The sequence below is a fragment of the Pagrus major genome, chromosome 5, assembly GCF_040436345.1.
Source record: "Pagrus major chromosome 5, Pma_NU_1.0".
In the NCBI taxonomy this organism is placed as follows: domain Eukaryota; kingdom Metazoa; phylum Chordata; class Actinopteri; order Spariformes; family Sparidae; genus Pagrus; species Pagrus major.
In genome coordinates, this window is record NC_133219.1 from 849,421 (window position 1) to 866,107 (window position 16,687).

Sequence of the window (16,687 nt, forward strand, 5' to 3'; positions counted from 1 at the left end):
ACCAGTAGGTCATATTCCAGTACCAGAAGGACCCTTTAAACATCTTGTGATGGATTATGTTGACATGATGAAAACTGTGCAAGGGAAAAGATACATGCTGGTAATAATCGACCGGTCTGTGTGAGCACAAAACTAAACTGGGTAGATGCTCTACCACTTGTACTAATTAGCTATCGCATGCAAACTAACAGAATCATGCATCTAACACCACATGAAATGCTCACGGGTCGACCCATGCCTGCACCTCATTTGAGGGGGCCCTACAAGGGACCCCCGCTTGAACAATTGCAAATGGAGTTAAAAGAGTTTACGAAGCAATTAACTACCATACACAAAGCTATCTACCTACAGGAAAAAAACAGAGTTCCCGAGTCCAATCTGGTGACAGAGGGCACAGTGGTGCCTGGGGACAAGGTCTACATCAAGGTCTTTCGAAGAAAGTGGCATCAACCAAGGCAAGAGGGTCCCTACACTGTGGTACGGACAACGCCAACAGGAAGCTACGGGTACACCTGCTGATGGCAGCAAGCTGCCTGGCATGGGCAATGTCAGGGAGCCAACCGCAGGGACAACAACCGATGCAGGGCAAGCCGCTCGAGGGTCAACCGCAGGGCCAACAACCAATGGAGGGCAAGCCGCCCGAGGGTCAACCGCAGGAGCGACAACGGAGAGAGGGCAAGCCACCCAAGAATCACGCACGATAGGGCCAATCACGAGAGGAGCGGCCGCCAGAGAGGCCGCGCAGCAAGGAAACCAAAAGACATGAATCAGATGAGTATGATGCAACCACAAACCATGTTAACAGAGAAATGAGTCAAATGTCAACTTATGGTGTATCAGAGAGAAGGGAGATAGGAAAAGTATTGAATAAAGATATAAAAACCCAAAACCTATTTGAAACCCAAGACTAAACAAAGAAAGAGGGCAAGTGGAGAATTCTGGAAAGCCACCCTGCCGATAACGAGGATAAAAGATTTTAGAACTATAGAATACATCAATGTAATGAAATCGAACAGGAGACTGTGTGGGATTTTTGTAAAGAAAGCACCGAGTGGGAAGGCAATGTGGGGAACAGACCAATGCACAATTACAATCCACAAACGATCAGATACATGGATAGTTCAGATGCGGTGCAGAACCGCAGTGGAGAGTAACGTATTATGACTTTTATATAATAGTGGGCATTAATGTTGTCGGAGAGATACCAAACACAGAAATGTTCGTTCTATGTTCGGAGGATAGATGATCCCAGAAACATACTCAATACTTCTGAACCCAAAGAGTTGTTCCACAAGTTGTTGATATCATGCTAATGCCAAGAATGCCAAACACCAATGTGGATGAGAGAGTCGAGAAGGTGAGAAAATACATACCTGCCCAAAACCTAACATATGGTGCGATTCGTAATGTCATTCTTCTTAAAGATGCTACAGAGACCAACGCGTGGGACACTCTGATGTGTGACTGGAGGGAACATTATTTACATGGAGTTTTTACAACATGGGGTACTGATATTTGTGAGGTAAAAGTGTATGGCGGAGCAGGAGAATGGATCTTTGAGGTAAACCAAGCAGTTATAGACCCAAGTAAGGAATATACTCTGGAGTTTATTCACACAAGCAAAACATGGGGAAGCAGAACAACTGCGATGAATTGGAATTCTTTAGACAATGTGACTGATATTGACTTTGAACTTACATTAAATACAACTCATTATCTAATTGGCAACATGGAACCGACTACAACGATTGAACCACTTGTAACCACTGAAACAACTGTAACAACGAAACCAATTATAATTATGGCAGCAGTGACGACCCCAAAACCGACTCTAACCACAAAGTCAACTTTGACAACTAAGTTGACACTAACAACTAGACCAATACGGGTGAGAAGACCGATCAGGATCAGGAAACCAATCAACACTGAACAAGTAGTTATGACTGTAGAACCTACCACAACGGTATCTTACTATGACACTTATGACCAGGACAGTGATTATGATCAGGACTGTGGTAATGACACACTGTTAAACACTCTCCCAGATTGCTGGATTGGTCTCTGTACATTGGTAAGAATGAAAATACCGGTACAAGTTGTGTTTAAAGGTGTGAGAGAGCTACTTAACATCACTGATGATGACGAGCTAAGTAGGGTTAAAAGAGATTATTCAGCAGATCCACACATTTATTTAGATGCAATCGGTCAACCCAGAGGAATCCCAAAAGAATTTAAGGCAAGAAATGAAATACAAACAGGCTTAGAAACTATATTCCTTTGGGTCACACCAAACAAAAACGCTGACTGGATTAACTATGTCTATTACAATCAACAGCAGTTCATAAAATACACATAGGCTCTCAAAGCTCTTGGAGAGACTGAACCTGGATTTCCATCAGCATGGGGGTGAGTAGATATGACCGTGGGGAAAACTTATCTTTTAAATTAATCAGCTGAACTGAAACACAACTCAGAATAAGTGCTAGTGTTGATTTGTGATCACTGCAAGTGTAAGTAGGCAATTTGTTAGCTTAAAGCTTGTTTATATGAGCTTTATAATCTGATAACATGTCAGATATTGTGTTTGCAGCTGATCTCTGCTGGCCCAAAATGACCACAAAATCAATTAAAGCAGTTTTAAGATGTTACGGTATATCTGTCTTTGTTGAGTCACAAATTGGTGTGTTGTCTGTTACTCAGTCCGATAAGATATATTATGATTGTGTGTCTGGCATTTGCCGTGGTGTGGTGAGTGATAACCTGGAGGCTCCTCAGTGTGTAGTGTGTCTTTGTCCAGCTCAGCTGAGGCCTGGGGGTCTTCAGGTACTCTGAATGGGGATGCCATGGCAGACATCTTGGCTGTCCTCACAGGTTCTTCCCTGTTAAACACATCCACACACACACACACACACACACACACACACACACACACACACACACCTTGTTGGCAGGCATTACACCTTACTTGGTGGACAAGGTGGAGGCGCACACAAACAGCATGAGAGACTACATGGTACAGCCTTATGTAGGCCCAGTATGCTAAATTCACTCAGGTGGAAAAGATTACAGTGTGACCTCACAAACATTTTAGGAAAGAAATAGGAACTATATGGGACTATATAGGACTGTATTTGATAACTTCAGTTGAGTTCTGCCAAAGCAAGTCTTGAATCAATATCCTAGTCCTTGACAGCATGTTAGTGTTAAGTCACTTATAGTTAAGTCCTTATAACCAAACTGGACGTCAGTTGTGTCAGTTTTTGAGACTTGAATATTCTTGCTTATGACTCATCCATCCTACCTGGGGTTGTCTCTTTCATTAGAAGAGTGGGAGGACAGGTCAGACTGGTGGGACCTCCTCTCCTCTGGAGGAGAATAGGAGTGGTATGACTCCATCTCTGATATGTCTGACAGACAGAAGACAGACAAACAGACAGACATTTCAGTTAGACACACAGGCCTTTTTAAAGCTAGCGCCCCCGTCCAGCCCTCGTGCAACCACCACCACTAGCAGTACAGAATTGTTGCCTCAGGAAACCCCGACAGCAGCTAGTTACCGGCTGGAACAGGACGTTATTAGATATTATCAGCACAACTGTGGTGCCACAGCTCAGTACACAGATAAAAGCAGCTAGTGCAACACACCAAATTCATAGTCAAGAAATAAGAGGAAAATAACATAATTGTTCAGATTTTTGTAAAAACATCCAGTTTTCAGATTATTTTCCTTCTTTCCAGGCAGCCACTGATTAGCCTTCAAACACGTCATTGGATGTTGCATCATGTGACCATGATTGTGAACTTAATACATACTGAGGCCTTAAAGAAGACAGATTAATCTTGTTCAACGCGGGAATTACTGAACTCAAATGATTGCACTGCTTTAAAGATTCATGGGACCAGCATTACGGATGCTCCCATGAGCTCTGGCCTCATGTGAGCATCAGTCCTGCTTTATAACAGAGAAACAGGCTGGTTGAAGGTGCTTACACACAGCCCTGTTGTCCACAGAGACCACCTGGCCTTCATTCAGTACAAGTGATTTTTTAAAAACTTCATTTGAAGTGAACACGGGTGGCAGAGTCTTTGATTTAGCTGCTTTTATCTGTCAGAGTGTGGCACTCAATAGACTGCTCTGAAGAGACGGAGGGGGGATGAAGCTTTAACAGAAACAAATACACCAAGAAACCAGAAAAAAAGAAACATATGAGGACTCAGGTGTGAGATGACTAGCCAGGGCGCCACATAAAAGAGAGAGAATAAAACAGTGGCATTACATCTGTCCCCCTGAAAGCAACACGCCATGACAGACCCTTTTAACAGCCAACAACTCTGTCACTCTGATTAGGATTGTCACATTCTGTCACTTCCAAGCATTTTACCTTTAATTTAACAGCAGTTAGAGGCCAAAAAGGGACAGCCGTGTATCACCAGGTATGATCTAGTACATGTTAATTGTTTGATTAGTGTTAGAGAGACTTTGGCATGCAGGGTTGTACAGAGGTGATGGAGTTTGGCAGAACAAGAGCGAGACACTGAAATGGAAGAGAGAAGACAATGTGAGAGACGGACAGGAGAAAATGAAATATGAGGATATTTTGTCAAACCTGATATGGACAGGTCAGAAGCAACATCCATCATTCAGATTTCTGTCACAGCACCAAATTTGGATGGTGTGTTGATGGGAAATACTCAGAAATACAGCCATTACAACTAACCAATCAATAGTGAATATTCTATCTGTCTGCACTCGAGAGGGCTCACCTCAGGTGATGTGGGCCGGTCTATCTACTGTTGGGTCAATCAAACACTCTAGTCAACAGCAAGATGTCTTCACAACTACAGGACAGATCTGGCTGTTCCTGCTCCACACAGAATCAATCGTTACCTTTCCTGGCCAGTATTAAAAAACTTAGGCAACCATGAAAATATTATTATATTAAACAAGCAGATGAACAAACTGGGCTAAAGATAGATGCCTATAGGTGAGTCCATGACCAATCTGTGTGTTCCACCATCTAGCATCGCTGCCATTACTGCGGTGACAAGTTGTAGTGACCCTAACCCTAATTATTAATTAAAGTAGTTATGTAGTTTTGAGGAAGACATTTTTTATGCCTGAACAAACAAAATAAACAAACTCTCTTTATTTTCATGACTGAATAAACTGAATAGACAAACTGAAAGGACAACACAATTTCATACTGTTTTACTTTGTTTATATTTGGTGGACCCTGCCACTTTTCTAGCTTCAAACAGACTTCTGGGGACCTTGTTTTCCTCTGAGAACAGCTTGTTTATTGTGTTATGGAAAAAATAAATACTTATGAATTTGTAATATTACCTCACTAAGAGTGAAAATATTAAAATTCTTAGTTTGGATTTTTCTCCAAAACTACATACTGCCCCTTTAAGATATCTTCTATGTACAGGGATCTTAACAATATTTAAATTTCACAAATTGGACATTAGTTACCACAATAGCCTGAATAGATAATGGAGAAATAGTAGATATAAAACTGACACATTTAAAGTTAAAAAGAACTGTTATATACTAGCATCACTAATCTATTTATCTAAAAACAATCAAACCATGAGCAGAGAGGCAGAAACAGCCAACCTGCGAGGATATTAGTGCTTTTCAGTAGTCTAAGACATTCATGTCATGTTAGCCTGCAGACCTGCTAACTCTCACTACCAACACACACACACACACACACACACACACACACACAGACAGACAGAGTCAGTCAGCTGCTTCACGAATTCCAGCGTTTTTAACAGTATGTGCCTGAAAACTATTTTGGTTCACAACAGTGTGTCTTCACTGCCCTGGTTTTGGATTGTGTTTTAACCCTGGGATGTTGCTGTGTTGAACGGGGTTAATCTGTGACAATCTATTGGAATAACTGTGTGGTTTGGTTGGGGGTAATGACTTAACTGCGGCAATATGGATTTACTTTAATAGTTAATATCTTATTACCCACCAAAAAACTAAAGGGTTTAGCATGGAAAAGAGCAGCAGCCACAGCAGTAGTAACAGCTTAGATACGAGTATCAATAATACTAAGAGTATAATTTTAGTTTGGTTTCTGCTGATCATTTCTTTATAATTTCCCCTCAGCAGAACACTAAATTGAAGTGAGTTGTTGCAGCTTAATTTCCACCTAGTTTCTGTCCAACTTCTGCAGGTCAGCACACTGAAGTACATTTTTTTGGGGGGGTAAAAAATGTACCTCAAATTACTGACCTGCAGAAGGGACACAGAAACTAGTTTGAAGATGAAATGTATGATCAGCAGAGGTTAAACAGCATCCAGTTGAAAGAAATGATCAGCTGTTTCTTAACTGCTTATTGGGAAATAGCAGGATAATATTATTGTGATAATCATGGACTGTGTAGTGTTTTTTCCCGTGTGTGCTTGAGGTGTTTTTTTTTTTCAGATGCTGGGCGTGCCTGTCCTGGTGGCTGGAGCTCCTCATCTACTCATCAGCCTCAGCCTAAGTACATTGGTCTTCTCGCCACTCGCTGACAGATGGTTTCTGTTTTTTTCGTGGTATTTATGGCTGAACCTCTTGCGAAGTTCACTAGTGTTTCTAGTTCCAGTGTTTCTCTTGTTAAACCATTTAGCTTACACCTGTGCTCTCTTCATCGTTTCCAGAAACAGTGCAACCTTTGAGCTCCAGCTCCACAGCCACACAGGCAGCTCCACCTGCATTGCCACTCACCAGTGCGTCAGCCTCTACCTCCTCCACCTAGTGCTGTGAGCACCAGCTGCACCATCAGCTTGCCACTCACCTGAGCCAGCACCTACTTCCTTTTCACCTGAACAAGATCAATAAATTCCTTTTATCCATTACACCTGTCTCAGTGTCTGCTCTTGGGTCCTAGGTCAAACTCACAACGGTAACAATTATTAAATAATATTGGGATACCGTTATATATGTATATATATATGTATATATATATGTATATATATATATATATATATATATATATATATATATATATATATATATATATATATACATATATATATATAGATAGATTATATATATATAGATAGATTATATATATATAGATAGATTATATATATATATATATATATATATATATATATATATATATATATATATATATATATGTATATTTATAGATATATATATATATAGATATATATATATAGATAGATAGATATACTGTATATTTGAGGGTAATTCCAAAGAAATGTATAATAGGTTTCTTGGTGATCACCATCTACTTGCCAGTGTTACCGCTAAAAATGCTGGGGAAAAGGACAGGAACCCTCACCAGACTGTCTCCAGACTCTAGGTATCAGCCATCAGTGAATGATAGTGACTCTGTCAGTGCAGTGACATGTGTGAGCATGATATGAGAGTGTGTATGTGTGTGAAATAGAAAAGCAGCAAGAGACAACAGGAAGGTGATGGGAGATCAGATAGACCACCTGGACAGACAACGGCGACTTGCTACACTGTTAAGACAAATCATTAATATGTTATTACATTAAAAATTCAACAAACATCTTACCCACTTTAAGTGCCAGGCTTTGTCATGCAACATTCTGTATTCACAAAACAAATCATCACCCTTTGCAATGTCATGATTCAATATTTGGATATCTGACAATAAAATGAAGCACAATTATCTTAAGTAAGCAAACAGACTTCTTCCACTGGCATTATTAAACTTTTATACTTAATGAATCACACAATTCAAAGTAAATAGTGATTATAATGTGTTTATTTATTCAGGAAAGTGAATCATGTATTAAAAAGTTAAAAGATTTAAGCAGTATAAAGAGAAGTGTGAAAGGTGTGAAGCTTTACAACAACAGTCAGGTTGTGTCACAGCAGTTTTACAACTTAGAGAAAGGCAACAGATTGTTACACATGCTGTGTCTTGGGTGGTCCTTCATCTAAAAGTATGACATATTATCTGGAAGAGAAAACACAGACAAAGATTGCACTTTTGAGCGATTAAAGGGATCGCTTCTGCGTGTCAAGGTGAGCACTTTCAAATCAAAATTATCAGTTCGGTTTTTTGTTAGATTTCAACAAAAGAGGTTTGAGGTGTTTCCAAAAACATTTGAGCCCACAGTAAGGAGCTGATCAGATCCTGACCTGCTGGTGACCTCGTTCTTTTCTCAAGTGATTCACAGTGGCTGAGCAGCTGCAAGCAGAAACTTAAGACTGCTTAGTTGCAGATGGTATTTTCAGCTATTTGAATGCCAGATATTTTTAACCTTTGTATACTGTATGTGTCTAGGAAACAGCTGAAATAATGCCAATGGACACTTCGCTTTATTTACAAATCCTTCCATTCATTATAATGTGTTTTGTATAGAGGCTCAAGTGTGTCACAAGGAAAATAATGATTCACTTTTTCACTGGTAAATTAAAATGAGGTATTTCATTACAACATTTCTACAGTAATTAATTTTGTATTTCAATTATGTACTTAAAGCAAATCATAAAGCAATGATAAAATAATCATTACTATTTACATAGCAACTACCTTTTTCTTTTGCCTTCATGCATTTATTTATTAATTAATGGCAATAATAAATTAACACAGAGTCCTCATAGAAATGAGTATTTTTGGGTTCTTGACTTGTTGCTGGACAGAAAGCATAAGGTTCAAATCAGTAATATTTCAAACCATTCAAAATGTAACATCGGGAACCACTGTAACTTTAATGGTGCTTATTTCTATAATGGTTTTCATAGCATGTTGCACTGAATGTTGCTGAATGTCTGTCCTGCTACACCACGAGTTCACTCAATTCAGCAAAGTGAGTAACTAATTTTAGTAACTGGCATATTTGTTGATGATTTTATTGCCATTTTATTAGTTGACCCTTCCTGAGTCGCGCGCCTTTCGCTCTGTGCCAAATAAAAGTTGAGGATGCTTAGTTCTCGGACCCTCTGTCAACTCTACAGTTTTTTCTGTTAAACGTGTATGTGCTATGTGTCAGGTTTGTCTATGTTGAAGAGAAAAACAAGTTAAGATGGTTAAAAGATGTCGCTGGGGGAATCTACAAGAACAACACTAGATATCCTGACCGTGTGGAAGGCGTTGTGTTTATTCCGTTCTCAAAACTAAACCAAATTTTGTCTGATGTAAAGAGTGGATTAGGCTGTGCGGTCGACCTCACCATCAACTGAACATCAACACTATCACCAAAGACACCTATGTTTGTTCAAAGGTCACATTATGATGTAAAGTCACATTATAATGATGCCACTATCTTCACAGCTAGCAAAGGCATAATGCATAACTGAAGTTTATCATCCTTAAAAAGTTTTTAAACATTTTGGTAAAGACAATTAGGTTGATCGCGGACATATCTTTAGGATGACACAAATTATCGTCAGCCAGAAAAGATCTCTTGTTTTCATTGTGACCGGAATGACATGGCCTTCATTCGTTTTGCCTTGTTCATAAAACTTAACGCAGTGAATATATCCTTCAGTTGCATACTTGAGAATTGCTGTTGGCTTCTTGAAGCTGTACTTCAATAAACACTGCTGCACATGGCTAGCATTGCCACATTTCTCATTGTCAAGCTTATCCGACTGAACAACAGTAACTTTGATTTTGATCAAATTGGTCAATTGCTATTTTAAAAATATATTTTAAATAGTAATTTAATTAATCACTATTTGGAATGTAATGATACCAAAATCTCATGGTATGACAGCTGGCCACAACCTAAGCATGTGCAAAAAATAACCATGAATTGCAGCGAGGCCGCTCTGCAGTTTGAGTCCAGCATAGAGAACACACCTAAAGAAGCCAGACACTCAGAGGCTGATCAGAGGTGGAGCAGGTGGGTCTTATGAGAACGAGTCTGTCTTTCCAAGCAGAATGTTTGTGATGTCTACAGCTCAAATATAACAATACAATGACAAAGAGATATAGCAGAATGCATTTATACTGATTTCCCTTGTTAGATCCATGAACTTTACAAGCGAAATAAGCATGTGATATGTTGGTAGATGTCGTTTTTTTATAGTGATGTTGCGAAATTCAGTATATTGTTACATCCTTAATCACTATGTATACTGTCTCCATAAGCTTAAGGGATGAATTCTATTTACCTTTTGACCTTAAAAAAATCTATAAATATTGTCATGGCACACTTCAACCTCCAGAACTCAGAGCAGGTCAATTTTATGTCAACAGAGGACCAAAAACATGCAGTCTAATATTATATATGTTTGTACAATAAGAGTCCCTGATAATTTATCAAAGCATATCAAATCCTATCTCTGATGTCAACAAAAAAAGTCTTTGACAAAACATTCAATGTTTCCCACAGACAGGCTTTCCTCAGCTGATCACCTGGTGAGATCAACATGCAGCAGTCCATGTACACTCTAGGCCAAGTAATATGAGGTCACATATAAATTGATTTGAATGAATCTGAATGAAACATTGTTTACACTCTGAGGTCTCTGTAGCTCCCATTATGTAATTATTATTATGTAACAGAACAAGGATAAGGAAAATAATTCATAAAACCATTTTTGAATGGAATCTAAATATTAAAGTCCAGATAGACCATTTGTTTTGATTTGATGACAAACGACCATTAACCATCCAGAATACCACAGTTGCATTCAGTGACTCACCGTCATTATCAGAATCAGAGTCTGTGAGGGGGGGGATGCGTACAAGGATCTGCCGTCGGTCTCTCTGGACCACAAGCTGCAGCTTCCCTCTGGACTTCTCTATCAGCTTTCCAGCATCATGCAGAGAGAGGTTCTCCGTCACTGTCCCATTGATCTGTTCACACACACACACACACACACACACACACACACACACACACACAGTTATTCGATGGTTCTGTTCTAGTTCTGGCATGTCCCACAGATACTCAATCCGATTGGGATCTGAGGTATTTGGGGGCCGGATCAGCGCCTCGAGCTCTTTGTCATGTTCCTTGAGCCATTCCTGAGCAATTTTTTACCGTGTAGCAGGATGCATTGTCCTGTTTGTAACAAGATAATCAACGTTATTTTATTGAAATGGTTTAATGTTTTGGCTGATCGATGTATATTCACCCATTTAGTGCAGTTTCTCCTGAGTTTCTCCCTCTGCCTCTACATCAGTGCCATTTGCAACGTTTTAGACATGTTCTCCACGAGAAGTGGCTGTATTAGTGAGACTGATGTGATAGAACAGTGCTTTATCATCACAATGGTTTGTGTATCCGCAGTCCTGAGTCTTTCAAAATAGACCGTGTTTCAATACAGAGGTTTGTCCTCTCATGCAGGTGCAGAATGCACGTACAAGCTACTGTAGTTGGCTGTTGGCTGCAGTCTTTGCCATGTGTTCATGAGTTCATGTGCTGCTTTTTGGCCAAAACACAGGTGATGCAAAAGTAAGCCTTTGTTTGTGCTAATTCTTTGATGTCTGATGGAGTGTCTGGGCCCTATGGAGTTATCTCCATAACTTAGACTCTGTAATTTGTGGCAATAACAGTGGATGATTCATAGTTTCACTAGGAACAGGCACAGTCACCCATCTAGTGATCCCTTGTATCAGGGTTGTCAAACTCAATTCTAGTACAGGGGCCACATGCAACCCAGCTTGACCTCAGGAGGGCCGGACCAAAAAAAACATAAATAATACCCGATAAATAAAAACAACAACAAATGATTCCTTTTCTTTGAGTGTATTTTAAGTAAAATTACATACTGTAATGTTTACAATTAATTAACACTCCATCTAAAAACAGCTGAACAGCCTGTCTTATGAAAAATCAGTGCACTTTTAACATGGCCCAGTTTCTCCATTCAGTCAGTCTTAAAGCTTGGGTCGCTAAGTTCGAAAATTAGACTAAAATAAAAAATAAAATAGAATCCAAATTAGCTGAAAAGGTAAATTAATGTACTGCTCTCATTCTCATTACTGTGATTAACTTTGAAGAAAAGGTTATAAATGTCTTTTTTACTTGATGTCTACAATTCTATAATAGAATAAATTATGCATGTATGACTGGCCTTTAAAGGAATAGTTCACTCTAGAACGAAATTCAGTCATTATCGACTCACCCTCGTGCTGATGAGAAGTCAGGTGGAGACCCGAGGGGCTACCCTCCGGCAGGAATAATCCATATAACGAGCGTCAATTGTGCCCGAGAGGAAAAGGTCCATAAAACTACACAAAAACTTTGTGATATTCCTCCATACTGCTCATCCGCTGCAATCCAAGTGTCCTGAAGTGGCGACATCCAGAGTTTACTCGAAACGACGTCATTTAGAACATTTTTCTAGCCTAAACAGTCACTATGCTATATTTGCCTGGAGGCACGCTCCGCGTTCACGCGAGTCTCCCTCACAGCTGATTGCACTACGGAAGCCGCGCCGGACAAGATGAACGAGGCTCGCAATAGATACACACCGGTATTTACATCCTGCTGTGAGTGTCAAAGTTTCAAATCACTAGTGCTGGCAGATCCCTCTTGTGTTTGTGTGTCGCGCGGTCGCTCAAAGCAGGAAGTAAATACCGGTTAGCACGAAAATGGGCGTGGCCTACATCACACAATTCAGCTCTATGCAGGGAACACGTAGATATAAGGTTTAACAATGTGCGCCATATTATGTGGGAGTTATTAGCCAAAAACTGCTTTGTGTTGATAATAGCGCCACCTGCTGGTCATTTTTGGTGTGTGAGTTACAGGGGCCAGTCTCTACCACCCCTATGAATTTCATATCCATAAGTGTTATGGTGTGGGCACAGTGCCAATTATAAAATGAAACTGCCACCAGAGCGCCACCTAGTGTCAGATCAGTAAGATCTTCGTCAGTTATCCTCAGGAGGCCATTGGCAATGAGTGTACCAAGTTTTGTGTTAATCCGACCAACCAATGTCGAGATATAAAATACTTCAATTTAAATAGCGCCACCTAGGGGTCATCAGCCGAAATTTTGCACAGAGCCTAAGGGGCTCATGTGGAATTAGTATCCTGAGGTTCATGTCATTTGGACACACCAATGTGGAGATATGAAACACTTCCTGTTTTGACTGTAATCTACAGGAAGTTGTTATTTAATAACTTGAGTATTCTTTGGAATATCAAAATTCTTTTAATAACTTTTTGTCAGGAGGGTCCACAGATGCTGTGTGCAAAGTTTCATGCACATTGGTGAAATTGCCTGGGAGGAGTTCGAAAAAGTAGGTTTGCGACATTTTGCGAGCTAGCGAAAAAAAACAGTAGGCGGATATGGGCGTGGCCTATATCAGGAGATTCAGCACAATTCACTGAACGCGTGGATATAAGGTTTTTGAATGTGCGACAAAGTATGTGGGAGTTATTAGCCAAAATGCACGTTCCTTGATTATAGCGCCACCTAGTGGTGGAAATTCACAACGACAACAGATTATAAAATTTTCCGCCAAGCCTAATGTGTTTGCCAAATAAAATCGCCTTTTCATACATGTTCAGGCAGTGAAAAATGCGATCATTTGCGACAAAGAAAAAAAATTAATGTTGCAAGTAGCGATGAACGGGCCCTCGCAGTCCACGCGCGTCGGGGTGGGCTGCTGTCGGGGTGTGCTGCTTACCCGGCCCCATTGCCCAATTATTGTGCACACATGTCTTAACTGTCCGTGTTTGGGTAGGCTGCTCCTGACTGTAGTAAAGAATGTGTGCTGAAGTTCAAAGAACTCCCTGCAATCTACATGAAGAATAAATAATGAGACAACTACACTGCGTACCCTACAGATTGTTAAACAGAGGTTTGTATTCATTAGCAAGGCAGCACTGCCATCTGTTGGAGAAAGCCTGAATTTACAATCAAAAGTGAAGGCAGTGAAGCGGTTCTGTCGTCATTTTGCAATAAAAGCGCCACCTATTGGCCGATTGGCACCAAATTTTGCAGAAACCGTCAACGGGGGATGGAACATAATTAGCAAAAGTTTTGTGGTAATGGGACTGTATTTGGTGAAGATATGCAAGACTGTCTGTTTGACCACAATGTGCAGGAAATTGTTGTTTCATATTTTGGGCGTTCTTTGGACTATCACAATTCTTTTAATAACTTTTTGTCAGGAGGGTCCACAGATGCTGTTGCAGTAGTCCAGTCTTGAAGTGATAAATGCGTGGATGAGAGTCTCAGCTGCAGAGAAGGAGAGTAGTGGCGGAGGCGGGCAATATTTTTTAGATGGAAGAAGGCAGTTTGGGTGAGGCGGCTGATGTGCTGTTCGAATGAAAGAGTACTGTCCAGGATAATGCCAAGGTTACGGATGGAGGGAGAGGGAAACAGGGTGATGTTGTCAAAGCTGAGGGAGAAGTTCTGGGTCGATGTGGTGAGGGGTTTTGGGCCGATGAGTATGATTTCAGTTTGTGAGGGTAGAGTGGGTGGCAGGGGTGATGGATTTTGTGGAGATGTAGAGTTGGATGTCGTCGGCATAGCAGTGAAAACGAAGACCATGACGACGGATGATGGAGCCAAGGGGGAGTAGATAAATGATGAAGAGGAGAGGACCAAGCACTGAGCCCTGGGGGACGCCTTGAAGCAGGGGGACAGTGGAGGAGGAGCAGTTGTTGACATGGATGAACTGTTGTCTGTCTGAGAGGTAGGATTTGAGCCAGGAAAGAGCGGAGCCGGTGATGTTGAGAAATGTTTGTAGGCGGGACAGGAGGATGGAGTGGTTGATGGTGTCGAAGGCTGCAGTGAGGTCAAGGAGGATGAGTATACTGAGGTGGCCGGAGTCTGCAGAGAGGAGGAGGTCGTTGGTGATTTTAAGGAGAGCGGTTTCGGTGCTGTGTTTGGGGCGGAATCCAGATTGGAAAGGTTCATACAGTTCATGAGAGTGGAGGTGGGTTTGGATTTGTGAGGCGACAACACGTTCCAGAATCTTTGACAGGAAAGGGAGGTTTGAGATAGGACGGAAGTTTGGGGTGAGAGGTGGAGAGGCTGTAATGGGGGGGGGAAGTGCTAAGTTGATTGTAGATAGTGTCGATCTTAGACTGAAAGGATGCCAGGAAGGAGTTGCATTTGTTGACTGTGAAGGAGGTGAGGGTGTTGTCGCAGGGTTTGAGGAGTTTGTTGATGGTGGAGAAGAGAGTCTTGGGGTTGTTGGAGCCAGAGTGAATAAGCTGAGAGTAGTAGGTGGACCGTGCAGCAGTGAGGGCATTTTTGTAGTCTGAGAGGTGGTCTGTGTAAGTGTTGAGATGGACTGTGAGACCGGTTTTCTTGTAGAGTCTTTCAAGCTGGCGCTTACGGATTTTCATTTGACGGAGTTGGGGAGTGTACCAGGGAGCTGAGTGGGTGAAAGAGACTGATTTGGTTTTTAAGGGGGCCAGGTTATTGAGGCAGAGGGACAGTGTGTCGTTGTAATGGTTGACCAGGTCAGTGGGGTTAAAAGTTAAAGGGGGGGTGGACAGAGTGTTGGCCAGCAAGTCAGAAAAAGCTGAGGGGGAGATGGATTTAATGTTCCTGAAGGTAATGTTGCGTTTGAGTTTTGGGGGACGCAGGGGGGTGATGAAATCCATGATGATGGCCAGGTGATCAGAGATCTGTAGGTTGAGGCTGGAGAGTTTATGAAGGGTGAGACCGGCAGAGCAGACTAGGTCCAGGATGTGGCCGCGACAGTGGGTGGGGAAGTTGACGTGCTGGGTGAATTGAAGGCAATGAAGCAGTTCCAGGAGGTCTATTGCACTTTTGGAGTTAGGGTCATCGATATGGATATTGAAGTCACCCAGCAGCAGGATTGAGGGGGATATGGCGGATAGCTGGGTGAGGAATTCGGCGAGGTCTGAGAGGAAGGAGTGGTTTGGTTTGGGGGGACGGTAGATGATGGTGATGACCAGGGGAGTGGGACCAGGCAGTTTGAGGGCAATATGTTCGAAAGACTGAGCAGGAGGGATGGAGATAGTGGATGCAAGGAAATTTTTCTTGAAGATGGCAGCAACGCCACCACCCCGTCCGTCAGGGCGTGGTTTGTCAATGTAGGTGTAGCCAGTGGGTGTGGTCTGATTTAGGGAGAGGTAATCTAGAGGTTTGTGCCAGGTTTCGGTTAGACAGAGAAGGTCCAGATTATTGTCAGTGATAAGTTCATGTAGGATGGCACTTTTATTGGTCAGTGAGCGGGTGTTGAGTAGGACCAGTTTGAGGTGTTTTTGGATCTGAGTCGAGGAGGGGGTGGCAGGAGTGCAGTGTATGGGGAGCAAGTTGTTGTTCTTCATAGTCCTGGATGTACCGCATGGGCGGGGTGGTCTCTGTGTTATAATGGATTGTATGGGGAATGTTTCAGGTGGGAGGGATAATGACTGGTTGGGTCGTACGGGGGCGCTAGTGAGCTGGACAGTGGTCTGTGCCTCTGCTGGCGAGGGATGAGGAAGAGTGTCGGTGAAGGGGGTGTGTGGTGTAAATAGTCAGTCTCGTGGAGCATAATGTACAGTGTGTTGTATGTTGGCTGCAAGCATGCGACTACCTGTGGTGTTTGGGTGAATGCCGTCGGGCTTGAAGAAGGAGGGGCGGTTCCAAAACAGATTAAAATTGTCCACGAAGTTGAAACCTCGAGCGTAGCAGGCATGCTTGAGCCAGGAGTCCAGCTGGAGCAGTCTGGAGAAGCGCGCGTCCCCGCGACCAAGTGTGGGAATGGGACCGGAGATGAATACGGACTTTCCACACGTGCCCAAGAAGTC

General features: G+C 41.8%; 2 protein-coding genes across 7 annotated transcripts in view; both read right to left on the reverse strand.

Annotated features, from left to right (window-relative positions):
* Positions 1-7,696, reverse strand: part of LOC140996489 (tight junction protein 2-like) — a 70,835-nt gene extending 63,139 nt beyond the window's left edge. Inside the window, exons 1-3 of one of the 4 annotated variants that reach the window (XM_073466907.1) lie at positions 7,552-7,696; positions 3,302-3,407; positions 2,761-2,879 (exon numbers count right to left, since the gene is read on the reverse strand). In XM_073466907.1, the coding sequence (XP_073323008.1) occupies positions 2,761-2,879; positions 3,302-3,396 (214 nt within the window). In that variant the 5' untranslated portion in view covers positions 3,397-3,407; positions 7,552-7,696. Of the gene's footprint in view, positions 1-2,760; positions 2,880-3,301; positions 5,176-7,551 lie in introns of those variants that run through there. The other 3 variants (XM_073466906.1, XM_073466905.1, XM_073466908.1) reach the window with 3 other exon arrangements.
* A 50-nt stretch (positions 7,697-7,746) lies between these two features.
* Positions 7,747-16,687, reverse strand: part of LOC140996490 (tight junction protein 2-like) — a 102,373-nt gene continuing 93,432 nt past the window's right edge. For all 3 annotated transcript variants that reach the window (XM_073466910.1, XM_073466911.1, XM_073466909.1), the window contains exons 7-8: positions 10,659-10,812; positions 7,747-7,959 (exon numbers count right to left, since the gene is read on the reverse strand). In XM_073466910.1, coding sequence (XP_073323011.1) covers positions 7,940-7,959; positions 10,659-10,812 — 174 coding nt within the window. In that variant the 3' untranslated portion in view covers positions 7,747-7,939. The remainder of the gene's footprint in view (positions 7,960-10,658; positions 10,813-16,687) is intronic.